At 50.5% G+C, this 19,528-nt stretch overlaps 1 protein-coding gene and 1 long non-coding RNA gene across 3 annotated transcripts in view; one reads left to right on the top strand and one right to left on the bottom strand.

The window, feature by feature from the left end:
* The window catches only part of LOC123618515 (uncharacterized), a 46,747-nt gene extending 45,967 nt beyond the window's left edge, over window positions 1-780 (top strand). For both annotated transcript variants that reach the window (XR_012500588.1, XR_012500587.1), the window contains one exon: window positions 29-780. This is a non-coding gene — a long non-coding RNA (uncharacterized LOC123618515). The remainder of the gene's footprint in view (window positions 1-28) is intronic.
* A 1,555-nt stretch (window positions 781-2,335) lies between these two features.
* TCF15 (transcription factor 15) lies at window positions 2,336-8,284 on the bottom strand. Its single transcript, XM_010960923.2, has 2 exons — window positions 7,751-8,284; window positions 2,336-3,264 (listed from the first exon to the last, which is right to left on the bottom strand). Exons 1-2 carry the CDS (start codon window positions 8,267-8,269, stop codon window positions 3,190-3,192), a joined length of 594 nt encoding a protein of 197 aa, XP_010959225.1. The 5' UTR covers window positions 8,270-8,284; the 3' UTR covers window positions 2,336-3,189.
* Between the last annotated feature and the right edge of the window lie 11,244 nt (window positions 8,285-19,528).

Genomic DNA, 19,528 nt, shown 5'->3' with positions numbered 1-19,528 from the left:
GATGTTTTTATTGTTTTTAATCTAATAGGAGCTTCATAAAATGGAAGAGGCCTGGGCCACTGAGGGGAACTTCATGTGGTAGAGGAGCCCGAGGCTGGAGGCAGGGGCCCTGCATTCTCAGCCCTGCTCAGCTCCAAATGCTGTGCAATTCTGGCCCATTGCTGTCCCTATCTGGGCTTTGGTTTCCCCATTGCCATGGACGACCTCTAACGCCTTCCCACTTGCAATTGTGGAATTAGGGAAGAGAGCCCTGAGTGGCGATCAGGGAGACCTGGGCTCCCAGTGGCCCAGGAGAGCCTTGCTGGGGAACCTTGGGCAGTTTGCTTCATCTGTATTGGCTCAGCTTCTCACTGTGAAATGACTGAGCCTGAGATCCTTCTTGTGCTGATGCTCCTTGTGTCTAAGGGTTTGGGTGGAAGGTGTGACCTGGTATTTAAGCCTCCCCCCTTCAGGGTCCCAGGTGGCTTGGCTGAAGCTGCTCATTCTACCCTCCTCAGCCCTGGGTTTCTTCTGCCTGAGCAATTTTACTCCTCTGGCCCTAAGTCGGCTCCTGCTCAGGCAGCCTGCAGAAGCCTGGCTGGGCTGGCCCATCCTGAAGGTGGAAGTTGTGTGTGTTGGGGGCAGGGATGTTAGGCAAATGGCCCCAGAGGTCCTGGTCCACAGCTGTGCCAGGTCATGTGTATTGGGCTGGCCTTGTAGCTCACAAGGGGTCTGAGACATTAACTATCCCCTACTCAGGAACCAGGCTCAGGGAAGACAGCAAGCAGCAAAATGTGCAGAATGGAGCACCATGCAGCTGTGAAAAAGCACGAAGCAGCTCTTTGAACACTGAAGGGTCTCCAAGATGCATTGTTAAGGAAAAAAAAAATCCAAGTATATAACAGTGGGTAAAATGCTACCTCTTATGCAGAAAAACAAGACCTATGTGAATTGCTATGCTGTAAAAGATTAAGTGCATGTGTATGTTTTCTAAAAATCTCTGCAGGATAACAGTGTTAACTGTGGTTGTCTTTGGGATGGGTGATATTTCTAGGGTCTTGTAGTGTTTCAATTTTTTTTTTTTTACTATGAAAACATAAGCAGAGAAACCTAGAAATACTTTTTTAGAACCAGTAATCAGTATAGAGCATTTCTGGAAGGACACACGGGTAACTGCTAACAGCAGTCGGCTTTGAGGCGGAGCCTGAGGGAGGTACGACTTTTCCCTGCATACTATTGGATACAACTTATATTATCTACCAAGAGCAAATGATCTATGAACGACTACATACCAATGCAAAACAAATTAATTATTATTCTGCTCCAGCTGTTCCTGCTGGTTAGGGATTGGGTCAGGGAAGCCCAGAGGGGTCACACAACTTCTTGGGGGTCACCCAGGAAATCTGGTGGCAGAAGTGGGCCTCCAGCCCAGAGCACCCAAGTGTCTGCTCTGTCCCCACTCCCAGGTTTCCTGCCATTGACAATGTCACAGTCCTTTTCCTGTGGCTTTGCCAGGGGCTGCCTAGACCTGGCCCTGGGTAGATGCAGGGAGTGCAATGTGCTTTCCTAATTAGTTCCTGAAAGGCAACTGTCTGTTGATCTGCAAAATGGGCAGCCCCACATAGCTGAGTCTGGGTATCAAACGCAGGGGGTGACAGAGCAGAGTGGATAGAAGCACGGACTCTGGAGCCAGGCTTCAGTTGGCAAACGCTAAATAAAAGTGTTAAAAAAATAAATTAAAAAACAGGCACATGAATGTCCCTGGAGGAAAGGGTGGCTGCCTGGCTCTGCTGCCTCTCCTGGCTCCTCTCCCTGCCTCCAGCCTCCTGAGCGTCTCTGATCCTGGCCCCACAGAGAGAGCCAAGAACTCCTGGCTGCACTGACCAGCTGTCCCTGTTACACTCTAGGCTGGATCTGTGAGATGGGGAGACACCTCCCCCCAACTCCCAGGGCCACTGGGAGAATGATTGGGGTCACAAAACTGGCACCCCATCTGGGGCATCTCCAGGGCAGAGGAAGGAGCTCACTTTGGGCTTTAAATTTGGACAGACTTCACGTTGTCACCCTGCCACGTGCCAGCCAGGAGGCTTTGGGTATCGTTGTTTCTTCAAATCATCTCAGCTACAACAGGGGTAAGAGCATCCCATTAGCACACACTCATTTGCACATGTGGAAAACCATGTGCCTGCCCAGCCCTGTTTGTAAAGACATGGATAATGGGTGGGTTAAAGTACGGTACATTCCCAAATGGAATAAACAGCTACTAAAGGAATGAAGGTACCCTTTCCCGTTATGACTTGGATGACAGCCAAGCTAGATTAAGGAAAAAAAAAATACAAGAAGCAGAAAACGGGTATGATGTGCTACTGTTTGTGTAAAGAGTGTAAGAAAACAGATACATATATTTCTGTATTTGCTTGATTATTCACAGGGAACGGGGATGTCAAAACAAAACAAAAAAAACTAATGCTAAGCCTGCCTGTAGTGGGAGAACTGTGCCAAGAGAACAGAGGGGACGGTGACTTTTTACCACATATCTGCTTGTACCTTTTGAATTCTGGACCATGTGGATGAATATATTCCTTATTCAAAAATAAATAAAATTAAGATTTTGTTTTTAAAATCAACTACACCAGACACCCAACAGTTGTTCAAGAAGATGGTGAGGAAAGTTTGGTTATCCTGACTTCTGGAGCAGGGGTCCCCGACCTCCCTGCCGCCTCACTCCCTCCAGAACACAGGGCAGCACCTGTGACATCCGTCTCTTCCAAGGTCCAGGAGAGGGGCGACCTCTGACCTCTGATGTTCCCAGGCCCCTCCCGTCTTCAGTTGGGAACATCTTTTACTTAAAAATACCTTTTATTTTAAACCCATCAATTCTCTCTCACACACACACCCCAACACTCATGCACAGACAAGCACACATCCTCTGTCATCAACTGTCTTTGTTTTTCCAAAAGTTCTGCCTTGTCTCTGACCAGCCAGGGCTGGGGCTGGCTGGACGTGTCCTCACAGCTCTCCAGGGTGGGGTGGAGATGTCCCAGGGGGCCTGCTCAGAGGGTCATGGGCCCAGGCCATTGTCCTCTGATCCCTGCACAAAGAAGGGACCTGGGTTCGGCTCCTGGGGTCTTCTCGCCTGTTCACCCAGTGGCTGGCCTCTGGCCTCCTTCTCAGGGTCCTGCTTGGAGCAAATGACACAGGGTTCCAGGCTCATCTCCGTGGCACTCGAAGTGGGGCCACCCCCCTCACCTTCAAGCAGCTGCCCCCTAGGTCACGACGGCTACCCTGCAGGAAGGGAGAGAGAGGTATTAGGGGGTTCGATCAGGTCACTATGAACACCGGAACTACTAACCTCTGTGTCCAGCAATAGGGAACTTGATAAACAAGTCACATTTAGTCACACAATCAAGTTCTTGCAACAGAAGGCAGAAGAAACTTTATGGACTGATAGGGGATGATGTTGAGATAACATCATTTAAGGACAAAAGCAAGGACTGAGTGCACCTTCCTGTGTGCTGAGAAGTCCAGAGAGAAGGGCACATGGGAAACTGCTAATGGGTTTCCTTGTGGGAGAGGAATGTGATGAGGAGACAGGATATGAGGGGGGCTTTTTTTTACTCTGTATACTTTTTTACCTTTTTCATTTCTTCCCCATGTAATTGGCTGCTTTAAAAAAAATCCAATACAGTTTAAATCATACTATTTTAGGGGGGTGGGTATAGCTCAGTGGTAGAGTGCATACATTCTGGAATTCTGGCCTCCCTGCCTTCATTCAGGGTGTCCACTCAGCCAGAAATCTAATCTGCTCTCTGGCCGTGTCCTGGGATGACTTCTCTATTCCTACAATTGCCTAGCATTTCTTGCCTTTCTGGGGACGTTCCACAAGGATAAAACCCAGATGGGGGTCTCTCTCATGTTCCTGCATCAGGCTGGGACCTCAGGGAGTGGTCGCGAAAGTATCTCACTCTGTGGCCCCAGTTCCAGTCCCGGGACTGGCATGGGGCAGGTGCCAACCAATGCTGCTTGGATCCGGGGTGTCCACTGGAAGACAAGCTAATGGTGGAAGCCACTGAAGCCACCTGTCCCTCATGCTGCAGGGACCATCTCTACTCACTGTTCTGAGGTCGGACACATGGGTTTCATCCTCACTGAAGCCAGCAAGGTCACAGACATTAGAGTAACCTCTCTTTTGAGGTCTTCCAGCACTGCGCGGCTGGCTCAGAGGTACCCACAGAGTGGGGAAAAGGCTGGGCTAGACATCCAAGGTGTCCAACAGTCTGTCCTGTTTCCCCAGGACACAATGGTGTCTGAAATCTCACTGTAAATGCTCACCCCCCGAGTCTGGCTAGGAGATGACGGAACAGGCATCTTTCTCAGCCATCTAGAGAAATAGCTGACCATCTGGGAGCTCTGGTCCCTGCCCCCCTCCACTCCTGGGCCCAGGTTGGGGCAGATCCATCCAGATGCGAGCCCAGCCTCCCTTGAGGCTCTCTGGGCCCAGGGACAGTGTGTTCATTCACAGGCAGGGCTATTTTGAGGGCTGAGGCCACAGTCCCAGCAGAGCCTGGAGCCTGGGCTTCTCAAACAAACTCTGGCAACAGTGGCTGAGAAGGGCGGATGGGGGTGGGGGGGTGCAGCATCGAGGTTAGAGGATAGAAAACTGGCCTCCCACCTTCTCATTCAAAGTCTTCGGGGTCAGGGGTCAGGGAGAGCCACCTCCACCTCAAGTCTGGCAGTCATCGCAAGACCTGGATCCCCTGAGAACACTGGGACTGTTCACCTCCCTGAACCTCACTTTCTTCATCTGTGAAATGGGGATGAAATGATTCTACTCGCTACCCCAGGGTGCAGTCGAATGCAAATGCAGCTGTGAAAGAGGCCTGTAAACTGCCAAAAGTGCTTAGAAGAGGCCCAGATTAGGCCTTGGTTTCTTTGTCCCTTCGAAACTCTGCACCAAGGGCTCTGGGAAGCACTGTGGTTAGGTGGCTAGAGTGAGAGAGATCTGGGCTTCAGTCCCTGTTCTGCCTTGGACTACCTGTTGGACCTTGGGCGAGGGCAAGTGACTTCAGCTCGCTGAGCCTCGGTTTCCTTGTGTGTAAACTGGAGTTACTGTCAGGATTACACATGTTAACACAGGTAAAGCCCTTAGCACAGTGTCAGGAACACAGTAAGCATTCAATAAATGTTCACAAGTATTAGCATCAGCATCGTCTGCTGATGGCGCCTCCTTACCCTACCGCACTCTGTGCCACTTCTGCCCCACAGCTGGGTATACCAAGTGGGGAGGGCCTTACAAGATGAGCCTATTCAACGCCCACCCCAACTCAAAAGCGACAAAAGGGAAAACAGGGCAGAGACAAGAACCCCATTCCCAACCCCCGTGCTATGTCTACCAGAGGGCCACACCTAACCCGTCCTTGAATAGGAAGATGCCACAGGCAGCTGTTTCCATGGTGACCCTAACCCCAGACCAGCTGGCTGGGAAGGAGGTGGTGGCTTAGAGTGAAAGGGTAGGGTCTGGGGCCTTGGAGCTCTCCGACCCCCAAAGCTCAGAAGAAAGCCCCCAACAGGCTCCCCAAGACCGCCAGTTTTCTTCCAGTCGAGTCTTTGAGGGGCCAGAGCCGGCCAGGATCGCCCCTTTTGCCTAGTCCCACAGGAGCCTGTGGGGTGAAAGTGTGGCTTCTGTGGCCAAATTTGGCTGAGTTCTAGGTCTCACAGACAGATTCCAGGGAAGCAGCCAAACCCAGGCAAGGCCCTAAGATCTCAAGACCAGCTAAGTCCCGCAGCCTATCTGCTGTGGGGGCGGGCACGTGATCGACACATCCCTTCCCCCAGGCCTGCCCTTACAGGGCCCTCCCTAACTTTTCTCACTTCCCAATCAGGCAGGCCTGAGTTTGAATCCTGCCTCCATCATGGACAGTGTCTCTGAACCAGTGACAGCATCTCTGAGCAGGTGGGGATAACCAGAGCACCTCCTTCCCCAGTTAGGTGGGTTTTAATGGTAACATGTGGAGAGCACTTAGCACAGTGCAGACGCTGCTGTGACTGGCCAGTCTTCGCCTCCCCTCTGTGTGCTGCCACCTTCAGGGTCTTCCCTTTTCCTTTTCTAGGTCATGTTTTCTGACCCCAGGGCTCTCTGTGCCCTACCCCCTCATCTGTCTGCTTGCATCCCCGAGCATCTGTCAGAATTTAGCCCCTGAGTCAGGGGCTTCTTCTGACCCTGACAGTCCCTTTGTGCCCCCTCCCTTTCCATCAGACGGCACTATCCCGGTCTTCACCTCCTGGTCCAGACCCTGGCCCTGCACTGGGAGTTCCTGACTGTGGTGGATGGGCAACCACGACCTGCTTCTCTGGGGACATTCTCAGAGTCTACAAAAAGGGGCTGTTGGGTAGTTGAGGTGTGCTAAGCTGAATGAATGGGTGAAAGGCAGTCAAGGACTGTTACTGAGGCCCAGTCAGCCCTCATACCCCAGGCTGGGTGCCTGAAGGCCCACCCTGGTTTCCCAGCCCAACCTGGAGCATAGACCAGGGCCCACACCTGGGAGCATCAGGGACCCTCAAGAGAGTTCAAATCTGAATTAAAAAGACAGACTCAGAGAAACTGAGGTGGCCGTGGGGGTGAGAGACCAGAACATAAGTCTGATGAGCCAGAAGCGGGTGGTCTGAGGCCAGGACACAGAGACTTCCCAGAACAGAGTGAACTGGGGGAGCTAGGGCAGCTGTGAGAATCAAAGACCTGGAGCCCCAGAGGCCTGACTCCAATCCCCCATGCCCCTTCATTTTCAAGAAGGCCATGGGCCAGTCAGGGACTCTCAGCCTCAGTTTCACCAGCTGTAAATGGTAGCTGCTGTAATCCAAAGCTTTCATGCAGGCAAGCCTCCTTACTCTAAGAAAAGCTCAGGCCAGAAGAGGGAAAGGCTGGAGGTGAAGCAGGCTCCTTAGGGCCCAAGCAGGAGAAAACCAGTTTTCAGCCAGAGGCGCCTCCCCCCACCAGCAACCCAGTCCCATCTACCCTCTACAAGCCTGGGTCTCCTCCTTACTCAGGACAGACCACAGGAGCTTACCTCCAGCTCTGCCCTCTGACTCAACGGTGCCCTTTCCAGACAGTGCATCCCTTTTGGGACTGGGTGTTCTGGGTGTCCTCAGGGGACCCCCTCCCTCACTCCTACTGCTCATCAGCTGGGTACCCCAGGCTCTTGGTTGCGGTGGGCATCCCCTTTTCTTCTCAGTCTCCTGCCTTTAGGTCAGTCTCAGGATGTGGGGCAATTATACTATGGAAAGGGCAGCTCAGGGCAACACACGCCCAACGAAGCCAGAGCATGCATTCTCTGGCCTCCCAGCTGAGTAAGTGTGGGCACTCCTCTGGCCCCAGATCCTCACCAGTGAGCAAATAGGCAGAATTACCTGCCTGACAGGGTTCTTGTAAACGTGCAAAGAAAGAGGGCGAGGAACGCGCCGGCACATAGGAAGAGCTCTATAGAAACCTTTGTTATGATTTCCTCACGCGCTGTTCCTCGCACACCTTTAGTCCCCCCGAGCAATCTCCATCCTTTAAATCACGCCTGAGCTCTGGGCTTCCCTACCTCCCTTGTCTGGGGGACGTTAAGTAGCAGTTCTGTTCCGCACAGAACCCTGGGCTTGGAAGGCCACTCCTCCAACGACTCCACGTCGCTTCCTCCTCTCTTCACTGGGGTCTCGGACCCTCTTTTGCTCTCTAATAGGCCCCGTCCCTTGACCTAGAGGACTCGGTACTGGAGAGCTACGCACTCACCCCCTTGCGCTGATTGCTGAGGCAGAAGGTGCAGATGGAGCGCGGCTGACGACCGCCGTCGGGGGTGGCGGGGACCGCGCTCTTGGCACTGCCAGCTGCACGGAAGCACGGCTGCCCGTCGTCGGCCGCGTCGCCCAGAAGTAGCACGTTGGCCAGGTGCGCGATGTAGCTGGACGCCAGGCGCAGCGTCTCGATCTTGGACAGCTTGCGGTCCACCGGCTCGGTGGGGATGAGCGTGCGCAGCGCCGTGAAGGCCGTGTTCACGCTCTGTGTGCGGTCCCGCTCCCGCGCGTTGGCCGCCTGTCGTTGTCGCACCACCACCACCGGGCCCGCACTGCCGCTCGCCCGTCGCCCGCCCCCGGGGCCGGGACCGCGCCGCGCCGCCTCCAGGCCCTCGCAGCAGCCGAACGACTGGTCAGAGGCGTCGCTCTCGCTGCGGTTCTCTTCGTCCTCGCTCAGCAGCCGCACGTCCGGGTACAGCACGTGCGCGCCGACGGGGCGCAGCAGCGCGAACGCCATGGGCGCCGGGCCGCGTCCCTCCGTGCGCTGCGTCCCAGCGTTGGCCGCGCCCCGCCGTGCGCTCCCGCGCGCTCCCACGGCCCCGCCGGCCGCCGCCTTATAGCCGAGGGAGGGGCCAGTCCCGAGGCCGCCCCGGTCGGGGCGGGGGGCTCCGCCCTGGCCAATGGGGAGGCGCCCGCCGCGCCTCGGCCAATGGCGACTCGCCCGCCGCCCCCGTTCCTTAGGTTGAAAGCGGCCCGCGAGCTGGTGGCCCTCCCCGAAGGCTCCGGGTTCCCGCGGGTCAGCGGGGCAAACACCGGGAGTCGCGGTGGGTGGGGTGGGCTGTGCCCAGATCCGGACTCCTTTTCCTCAGCCGTACCACAGGTCCTTTCTCCTCTCTTGGCTTCGGGTTACGGAGAAACTAGCTCGGGTTTTTCGGCCCTCAAATTCTAATACTGTGGTTTTGTACCTTTCGTGTGTGGAAGAATTAGGAGAGGAGGCCTTCTGACATGATAAATTCCCGATTCTCCCCATCCTGATTCAGCAGGTCTGGAATGGGGCCCAGGAACCTGCATTTGTACAAGGCGGCGGTGTCCATGGAGACCAGTTGGAGAAACACTATAATCTTTCCAAATATGGACTTGACGGTGTCACATCTCTGACGACAAACTTAAAAAAAAAAAGGCAAAACCAAAACAAACCCCACAAACGCTAGTAGTGCCACTCATTCATTTATTCATTCAACAAATATTTACTGGGTCCCTGCTATGTAAGGCATGGTTTTAGGTGAGGATAGAGACGTAAACAAAACAAACTCTGCCTTCACAGAGTTGACATTTTGGTTGAGGCCCTACCACCGAAATGGTCGTTCCAGACACTGCTGAGTGCTTTCCTGTTCAGTACTGCTATTGTGGGGGAGTACCCCTGATTAGGGATAAGAGAGCTCTGGCCTTAGAGTGAGAGCCCTGGCTCCAGCCTGTTTGGCTTCACTGTCACCCCGTCCTGTCTCCACTGCAGTAAAATGCAAGTTTCTCTCCCTTACTCCCCACAATTCCATCCTGGAGCGCTGCAGCCTCCCTGGCTCCAAATCCACGCCCTCCCCTTTCCTCAGCTTGAAATGCCAACCCCGCCCCCAAACACACACACACACACACACACACACACACACACTGAGAGGGGTGGGGAGACTATCCTCCCTCATTGCCCTCCTTCCTTCTGGAAACCTTAGATTGGTTCAGCCTGACATCCGACATACCCTCTTCCTCAGAGGCCCCTGGGAAGAAGTCCTGAGCTGATTATAGCTGCTGGGGTCCCTGTGTTGCTCATGCTCCCTTCCCAGATTCATCCTGGGGACTGGCCAAGCCTGTATTCGCTTGGTCTTGAAAAGAACTTTCTCTTGAGCCCAAATGGCAGCCCGTGTGGCAGAGAGAGCACAGGGAGCGAAGTCGGAAGGTTTCTAGGTACGTTTCAGCTCCATCTTCCTTCCTGGTGTCAGTTTCCTTGACGATGCCTTCCAGCTCTGCCAGGCTGTGCTTTCCTGGCTTCCCTGACCAAGGCCAGAATAGGGGCAAGGCCGGGAGCTGGAGGGTTTCCCTTGGCTTTGGGGAGAGTGGTCCCTGAAGTCTTCAGGCCCTAGGGCTGGCTCGAGGGTCTGTTCCCACACCTGGCTCTCTCCCTCTTATTTGACCGTGACCTCAGCCAGGCTGAGCTTTGGGGAGGAGGAGAAGGAGTCTGCGCGGGCCCCCTCCCTGCAGAGCTAGCCCCACACACAGCCCCAGGCCAGGCTGCTGCTTCCTGAGCCGATGAATTATTACCGGGAGATTTCCTTCCCTGTCTGCGCCTCCTCACAGGGGCTCCCGCTCCCTTCACTTTCGCTTCCCCACCCACCCCCCTTTCTCCCCCTCTCTTCTGCTCTCGACCCTCAGGCAGCTTGAAATTCCTCTGTCCAGCCCCCTCCCATTCCAGCCCGACCTGGAGGAGCCAAATAGGGCGTGAACTGGGCCCGGAAGGTGGGGAGGGGGCTCCCTCCCAAGGCGCGTTCATTCATTCGCTCGCGCTCTTAGGGCAGGTCTTGACACAGGGGACCCTGGGAGTAAAATAAAACCATGAATGAGACTCAGGGCCTTCTGCAGCCCAGAGGGGAAGGCGAGCTGTAAACAAAGAAATCCTGGACAATGTGGTAGGAGCAAGCCAGGGCCTGGCATCAGAGAGACGTGGTTCCGGCCCCAGGTTAGCTGTCTCCTGTCTATTGGAGTCTCAGCTTCCTGCTCTGAATATAGGCCGGTGATAATAGTACTTATTTCTAGAATTGATGTTGATTCCGTGAGTTTATGCCAATATAGCCAGGGCCTGGTGCACAGAGCGCTCAATACCTGAGAGGCATTGGGGTTTGTGGTGTCAGGGGCTGGCCCCAGCTGAGGGGCACCCTGCCTAGGAAGGGGCTCAGCCGCTTGTACTCTCCTAGGTCTTGTCCCTGGGAGTGGGGAGGGGGCTCCTGCCTCATGCTCAGCCTACCCACACAAGAGCCTCAGCTCCTCCCATCCTCTGTTCCTCATCCTTGCTCTCCCTGGAGCCCCTCTCTGCCTAGAACCCACTGTCCCCAGATATCCACATAGCGAATTCCCTCACTTCCTTCCCATCTTCCCTAAAATCTCATCTCCTCAGGGAGGTCTTCCCTGACCACTGGGACTGAAATAGCAATGGCCCCTTCTACCCCAGCACCCTTCTGTCTCTCCCTCTCCCCCGTCCCCTGCTTTACTTCTTTCCACAGTATTTATCATTGTGTTCACTCTTTCATTTATTCATTTACCTACAAATGTTAATTGAGTACCTACTATGTGCGAGGCATGGTTCTGGGTACTGGGAATAAAGCAGTGAACATAGTACATATTTATTTGTCTGCTGACTGTCTGTCTCTACTAGAATATAAGCTTCACGGGGCAAGGACTTTGTATTTTGTTCATTGCACTTCCACTTCATCACAACCTTATGAGGTAGGCATTGTTATTCCCATTTCACAGATGAAGAAACTGAGATTCCAAGAGGGGAAAGTGACTTGCCTAAAGATGCACAGCTCAGCTCATTTTCCCCAGGCATGCAGCCTCTCAGGCAGCCCAGAGGGGTATAAGGGCTGAGTAGGAGTCCCAGGTAAGAGGAGGAGGGTCTTACAGGCTGAGAGAGCAGCAGCTGGCCCCTGCCTTCCTGACCAGCACATCCTGGCCTTCAGTCCCACTGAAACACTTAGTTCCCCCGAGGCACCAGCTTTGTCCACTCTTTCCACCCCTCCTGGGGTGCCCATCCCTTCAGATCTGACCAGACAACCCCACTCCTCCACCAGAGTTCAGTGTAGCTTCTCGGCAAAGCTGCCCGTTAAAAAAAAATTTTTTTTTTTTAATGGTGGTACTGGGGATTCAATCCAGGACCTCGTGCATACTAAGCATGCACTCTACCACTGAGCTATACCCATCCCACTCAGTGGAGCTGCTTTGTCTCTCCTCCCCCTCCTTGGTGCAAGACTTGTGTTGATACACAATGTTCTGACTTCTCTCCCTGATTCTCCACTCCCATGTCCCTCCTCGCACAGGGCACCCACTCTAACATATTTTTTAAAGACAATTTTTAAGAGCAATTTTAGGTTTACAACAAAATCAAGAAGTATAGAGATTTCTCCTATACCCCTTGTCCCCACATATGAATAGCCTCCCTGTTATGAACACCTCCCACCGGAGTGGTACATGTGTTACAGCTGATGACCTACGCTGACACACCATTATCCCCAGCGTCTGTAGTTTACCTTAGGCTCACTGTTGGTGAGTTGTACATTCTATGGGTTTAGACAAATGTGTATTGACGTATATCCATCAATATAGTATCATACAGGATATTTTCACTGCTCTAAAATTCCTCTGTGTTCTACCTGTTCATCGAACACCCTCCACCCTCATCCCTGCAACCACTGATCTTTTTCTTGTCTCCATAGTTTTTGCCTTTTCCAGAATACCATATTGTTGGAATAAAACAGTATGTAGCCTTTTCAGACTGACGTCTTTCACTTAGCAATATATATTTAAGTTTCCTCCTTATCTTTTTATGGCTTGAAAGCTAATTTCTTTTTAGTGCTGAATAATATTCCATTGTCTATATGTACCAAAATTTATTTATCCATTTACCTACTGAAGGATATCTTGGTTGCTTCCAGGTTTTGCAATTATGAATAAGGCTGCTATAAACATAAAAAATGTGCAGGTTTTTGTGTGAACCCAAGTCTTCAAATCTTTTGGATAAATAGCAAAGAGTGCAGTTGCTGGATTGTATGGTAAGAGCATGTTTAGTTTTATAAGAAATCACCAAACTGTCTTCCACAGTGGTTGTACCATTTCACATTCCCACCAGCAATGGATGAGAGTTCCTATGGTTCCACGTTCTCATCAGCATTTGATGTGTTGTCAGTGTTCCAGATTTTGGGCATTCTCATAGGTGTGTAGTGGTCTCGTTGTTTTAATTTGCATTTCCCTGGTGACTTGTGATGCGGAACATCTATTCATATGCTCATTTGCCATCTGTGTGTACTTTCTTCAGTGAGGTGTCTTTTAAGGTCTTTGGCCCATTTTTTAATAGGGTTGTTTTCTCATTGTTAAGCTTTAAGAGTTCTTCATGTATTTTGGGTAACAGTCCTTCATCAGATGTGTCTTCTGCAAATGTTCTCTCCCAGTCTGTGGCTTGTCTTCTCATTTCCTTGACATTGTCTTTTGCAGAGCAGAAGTTTATAATTTTAATAAAGTCTAATTTCTCAATTATTTCTCTCATGGATCATGTCTTTGGTGGTGTTTCTAGAAAGTCATTACCATACCCAATGTCATCGAGGTTTTCTTCTATGTTGTTTTCCAGGATTTTGTTTTGTTTTGTTTTGTGTTTTACATTTAGGCCTAGGATCTATTTTGAGTTAGTTTTTGTGAAGGGTGTAAGTTCTGTGTTGAGGTTGATGTTCTTGCATGTGGATGTCCACTTGTTCTAGCACCACTGGTTGACGAGACGATTTTGGCTCCATTGTATTGCCTTTGCTCTTTTGTCAAAGGTCAGTTGACTGTATTTATGTGGGTCTGTTTCTGGGCTGTCAGTTCTCTCCCATTGATCTATTTGTCTATTCTTTCACCAACACCACACTGGGGACATTCAAGTTGTCCTGTGGAAAGGCCCACACAGAGAGGAACTGAAGCCCCCAGCCTATAGCCAGTACCAACGTGGAACCATGTGAGTGAGCTTCCTTGGATGTGGATCCTGGATTCCTGACCCACTGGAATTGTGAAAAATAACAGAGAAAGAAAGATAAAGAAAAGAAATAATCATTGGTGTAGTAAGCCCCTAAGTCTAGGGCATTTTGTTATGTAACATTAAGTAACTAAAGCAGATGGTGTCAGGGACCCAGGCTCTGTCTGTCTTTTTGCTCCACCATAGGTGGCTTCCACTCCCTAGGTTGTTTCATGGACCAGTATGGCTACTGGAACCATTCTCTCTGAATTCCAACTGGTGAAGAGAGAAAAAGGCAGAAGAAGCATGGACATGCTTCATTTGTTGAAGACACTTTTCTGGGAGTTACAGCCTCCCTCCTACTCACATCCTGTTAGCCTGACTTTGTCACTTGACCACATTTTACCTAAAAGGAGGCTAAGAAATGTGGTCTTTGCTTGCAGGTGGCCTCACACCCTGCTGAATACTGAGTTTCTATTAGTAAAGAAGGGAAGAAGAGATACCAAAACAACCAGTTATGCCTGCCCTGGGTATTATCTCTGGAGATAATACAGTGTCACATGGTTAAGTTTGAGATTCAGGAGCCTGCCTGTGTTCAGCTCTGCCACTTACTATTCGTGTAATCTGGAAAAATTTACTTCTCTGTGCCTCGATTTCCTCATCTGTAATACTGGGGTTATAATAGAGCCTCCCTGTAGAGAGTTATTGTGAGCATTAAATGGCTCAAAATATGTGGCGTTTCTAATAGTCTTGGCACTTGGTATGTGCTGTGTTAAGTGTTAGCTGTTTTCATTGTTTAATCTTATAAGAGTCTCAAGGTCCCACCACCAGGAAGTGATAGAAGCAGAATTTGGCCTGATAGCAATTTTGCCCACTTGCCTCATCTCATTGAAATTCTTAGAGGGTGAGATCAAGACCCAGGTCAGTACCTGGCATGTAGTCGGCATCCAGAAACATCTGTTGAATGAGTGTGTTAAATAAACATTTAAACTATCCTTCCATAGAGATGCCAGGTTTTGTTTAGTTCTGTTCTGTTCAGGTTAATGAAAAAGCTCCATTGACCCCATGTGGTTCATCCAGTGTGGAACTCATGCCATCGATTCCACCATGAGAGCTCAGTCCCTCTAAGGTCCCTCCAGACCATCATTTTTAAGAGTGAATTCCTGGAAACTCTGTTTCTGGAAGATGCCCAGAGTTCCATGATAAGAAAGAGTCTGGGAAGCTACATTTTGCATCTGCCTTCTAGAGTTGCAGACATGAGCATATTAAAGGCTATGAGAAATCCTGCACAAATAAACTCCTTAGGCTTTATTTCAATCTGCATTTTCTAGGCTTCTTTGAGCACAGTCTCTCAACACCACCCTACCCCACACAGACACCCAGTAGAGAATACAGTTTAGCAGACATTTCTCCAGCTGTTATCAGTGACATCCTCCTTGGTGTGGGAGTGGGCAGCCCATTCTGTCCTGAGAGCACGTTGGAGAGGAGTGAGAGGGGAAGTGAACAGGTGGGCACTGCTTACCAGGCAGAGGTGGGTTGAGAGGGGGGGCTTCCAGGCATTTTTCCAGAGCCCCACTCTCTACAGGACATGAAAACATCATTAGAAATGTAACATGTTACATACAGTGTTTCCTTGGCACTTCCATCAGGGGAAGAACAATGAAAACAGAAAGAATAATATTATTGAGGGATTATTATATGTCAGGCACTCTTCTAAGCACTTGCATGTATTTTCTTATCTAATCCTCAGAGCAGCCCTATCAGCTAAGCACTATTCACATTCCCATTTAACAGATGAGTAGACTAAGGAATAGAGAAGTTAAGTAGCTTGCCTATGGCCACACAGCTAGGGAGTAGATAGGAATTCTTTGGTAAGTTGCTTATGATGGGGATGAGGAGGGAAGAGCCCGTCTCCAAGGTAGTTTAAACTCAGATGCTCACAAAACTCCACCCCAGGGAGAGTAGGCTTGTTAATTTCAGTGTTCTGATTTTGTGGAGCAAGGGATGCAAATTTGGGGCAGGGTGGAATTGCTCACTGATAGAGTGGAGGCAGCTGCTGCTATGCCTCCTCAGCCTCATTCCTCTAAAGAAATATGGGTCTGATGTTTAAAGACTATTAAGTTGAAGGAAGTCCTAAATAATTTAGTTTGCCCAGGTACCCATCTGGCTCAAGTTGGCCCTAATACCAGTATCAGGTGAGAAAGAGTCATCAGGATGTTGTGGAAGTTCAAGACTTGCTAAATGAAACCACCATTTAATGAGTCCTTTGAAAATTCAAGGAGTCCTGTTGAAAATCCTTAAGGTGGAGTGTCAGGGGCAGGGGACCCATCCCCAGCTCAGCTGCTGACTGTGCCTGTGGGCAATGCTCTTCCCCTCTGCTGGCTATACGCTGTTTGTGTGTGTGTGGAGGGGGTGGGTGTGCAAGTTGTTGGGGTAGGCAAGAGAAATTTAACATTGGCAGATCGTGGTCCCCCAGTTCTGAGTTTGGTAGCCTGGCCCAAATAATAGGATATTAGAGAAGAGTGAAATTAGAGACCCAGTGCAGTCCAGAAAGGCTTCCTGAGGGAAGTAGCCTGGATCAAGTTTAGGGGGTCTCAGCTACTTTAAATAAGGGAGTTCCATGATGAAACTGTGTTTTAGTCTAACCTCAATTGTCAATGGTGATGCTGGCACAACAGGTGCATTTGTGGATTGTCTCCTGGGTTAGCATGCAGACTCCTATCTGCTTACGCAATAGCAACTCCCTCCCTAGCAACCTCTATTTGTCTAGGGCAGCAATGGGCCCTCCGATTCATACTCCCCTTCTCAGGCCTTATTGTAGTTATGGGTGGCCATATGGCTCATTCTTGCCAATGAGATGAAGATGGGAAATGTTCCTAGGGAGGGCCTGCTTCCTCAAATGAAATGAGGGAGTGTTCCTAGAAGGTTTTATCCTTTACCCTTTACTTCCTGCCTGGAACAAAGATGCAATTCCTGGAGGTATGGCAGCCAGCTTGGTGCCATGAGGACAAAGGTCACATGCTAAGGATGGCAAAGTGAAAAGCCAAAGTAGCTGGGTCCTTGATAATTTCCTTGAGCAGTCACACTAATCCTTAATCTCTTGAAAAAAACATCCTGTTTGGTAAAGCAACTATATTGGATTTCTTTTACATGCAGCCAAATGCAAGCTGTTATCAATACACCTGGATCTCATAATGAATGATGCTCATACCATTACCATCTGTGCAGCTCTGTGTACCAGGCACTGAACAGCAGCTTCACACCCACCGTCTCATTTCATCCTCACTATCCTCGGAGGCGGGGCCTGTAATTACTACCATGTTACAGAAAGAGAAATGAGGGCTCTGAGGAGTTAAGAAACTTGTTCACACTTGCCCAGCTAGGAGAGGGGCAGAGTCAAGATTTGGACATGGGTCTCTAATTTTCTTAAGTCTGTGTTAGTAGCTGTGGTGGTTTGAAAACCTGACCCTCCAGTCTTCTCATCAAGAACTGGGGTCTATGTCCCCACCCCTTGAGCCTAGACAGGTTTGTGGCTGCTTTGACCAGTTAAATTTGACGGAAGTGACCCTCTGTGACTTCTGAAGCAGGGTCAGAAAAGGTGACGCAGCCTCTGCCTTGCTCACTGGAACCTTCTCACTGAGAGCTCAGAGTTGCCACATACCAAGTTCGGATGCCTTGAGACCGCCATGCTGTGAGGAGTCCCAGGCCACGTGAAGGTGCTTCTGATCGGTGATAGTTTTGTTCTCAGGCTCCCAGCCCAGGAGACATATGTGTGGGTGAAGATGTCTTCATAGGGTTCCATCCCCACTTTTGAGTCTTCCCAGGTGAAGCCTCAGACATTCTGGAGCAGCGACAAGTGTTCCCTGCTGGGCCCATCATTGTTACTCCTGAGCTCCAGAATCTTCGAGCATAAGAAAATGGTTGTTTTAAGACACCAACTTGTTGGGTAATTTGTCTCACAGCAATGCTAATTGTCACTGTAGCTCACTGCAATGTCCCCCAAATATTATCTTCACACCTGAAAGTACCAAAACCCTGAAAATCAAATTGATTCTTTATTATTTGCTGTTATATTCTGGAAAGTTACCACCAACACTGAATTAGCAAATACTGAACACATCGCTCCTAGGGAAGAATACTTAGTTTCCTGCCAGCCTCTAGTCAATATTGTCATCAGCTGATCAATACATAACCTCGTTTTATATGTGTTTCTGTTTAAGGACACCTTATTCAATATATACTGTTGATTCTTTCACATGAAAATTATGGACAACAGCATTATAACTCGCACCTGAACAAAGCTTATCTAAAACATGTGTTTTCTCCATAAGACCCATCACAGCCTTCTTGAGCTCAGGAAAACTGGACAGCACTTCAGCACCATGCTCGGGGTCATTTTAAACTGTGAAGCCACCAACAAAAAGCCCAAACAGGTGCAAAGCATGGCACTAAATAGACCACAAACAGGTCACTTCTTTACAGCACGAGAGTGGAAATGAAAAGGCAGCATGTCATCTTGATCCACCTCAGCTGGGAATGTGTGTGTGACTCCGAATTCTTCTTCACTCTGCACACATCCGTGAGTGACCGTGAGACCTCCAGAGAGTATTCGTTTTGGGGTTACAATTACATTGTACAGAGCAGGCGAACTCACAAAGATGGAATCTTCAAACAATTATTTTACAAGTTCCGGGCTTGCAGTCCTGATGAATAATTGTAGAAAGTGAGGCTGGAACAGGGAAAGGCGAGTCCCAAGAGCCTCGCTTTTCTCATTTGTCAGATGTGGGTGATGATGAAACCCCGTTGGGTTTGCGGAGGGAAGGCGGGTAGTAATAACCACAACAACTACTGTTTATTGAGGGCTACATGCTGAACCCTTGATGTGTCTGATCACACTGACTCCTCACAACCATCCTCTGAGATGGATCCTTTTATGAAGTCCATTTTACAGATGAGGAGACTCAGACCCAGCAAGGTTTAGGGACTTTGCCCAAGATCTTGCAAACTAGAACAGGCATAGCTGGTTGTCAGACCCGTTTCTGTCCCTGCCCCATGTCCACATTCTCTCCCACCTTACTGCAGACTGCTTATGAGCAAGTTTATAAGATGCCTGGCATGTAGTATGCTCTCAGTAAGTAGGCATTCTGCTGCTGATGGGGTCTGGGGCTTTGGACGCAGTTCTGCAGATGGAGGGGGGAAGCTGAGCCCTGGGGCAGGGGTGGGGCTGGAGGGGGCAGCTTAGGAGCCGTTGAGGAAGGAAGGGAGTCTGTGGGGTGGGCAGGCAGGGCGGGCAGCTGGGAGGATCTTGAATCAGACCCCGCGGTCCCCTCCCACAGAGGGTTAAAGCAGCCGGTCTCCTTCCGGCTGAGCGGAAATCAGATTTTGAGAGCTGAGCAGGGCTCCAGAGGGATGTTTTTCTTCTCCATTTGTCTGCTGTGGCTGGCCCGTAAAATCTACCGGAACTCCATGCTGGACGGAGGAATTCCTGCTGAATGGGGATGTGGAGAGTGCAGGCTGTGAGGAGCCCTTATCAGGGCAGTGACCACCCTTATCTTCAAGCCTCTCTCTGGATCAGGTGACCCCCTCTGGAGGCCTCACAAGATTACTTGGATGGGGCCCATCCCCCATCCAAGGAGTGACACCCCCTCCCCCAAGTTTAACTTGTGGTGTGAGGAGTAAGAGCAGACTGGGAGAGGTCAGGCTGTGGCAGGTCAAGAGGTTGTGACCCCAGTCCTCGCCTGTGATGCCTGGTGGCATTGGGTGGATCTCTGCTCGGTTCCTCGTCTGAGCACCCAGGGAGTCTAAGCGAGCTGACCATCACCTGTGACTTCCCAGTCAGAGCTGACAGTTTCAGGTTCTTTCTATCTAGTAGGTGCCCTGTATGCATTTCCTCCCCTGAAGGTGGTGCATTTATTATCACTCCTATTTTACAATAAACTGAGGCTTAGAGAGGCAAGGTGGCCTGCCCAGTGTCGCCCACTAGGAGTGGCAGAGCAAGACTCAAACCCAGACCTCATCTCTCTCTCCTGTCTC

This window comes from Camelus bactrianus, chromosome 19 (assembly GCF_048773025.1).
Source record: "Camelus bactrianus isolate YW-2024 breed Bactrian camel chromosome 19, ASM4877302v1, whole genome shotgun sequence".
Classification (NCBI taxonomy): domain Eukaryota; kingdom Metazoa; phylum Chordata; class Mammalia; order Artiodactyla; family Camelidae; genus Camelus; species Camelus bactrianus.
This window is presented reverse-complemented; position numbering and strand designations above follow the sequence as displayed.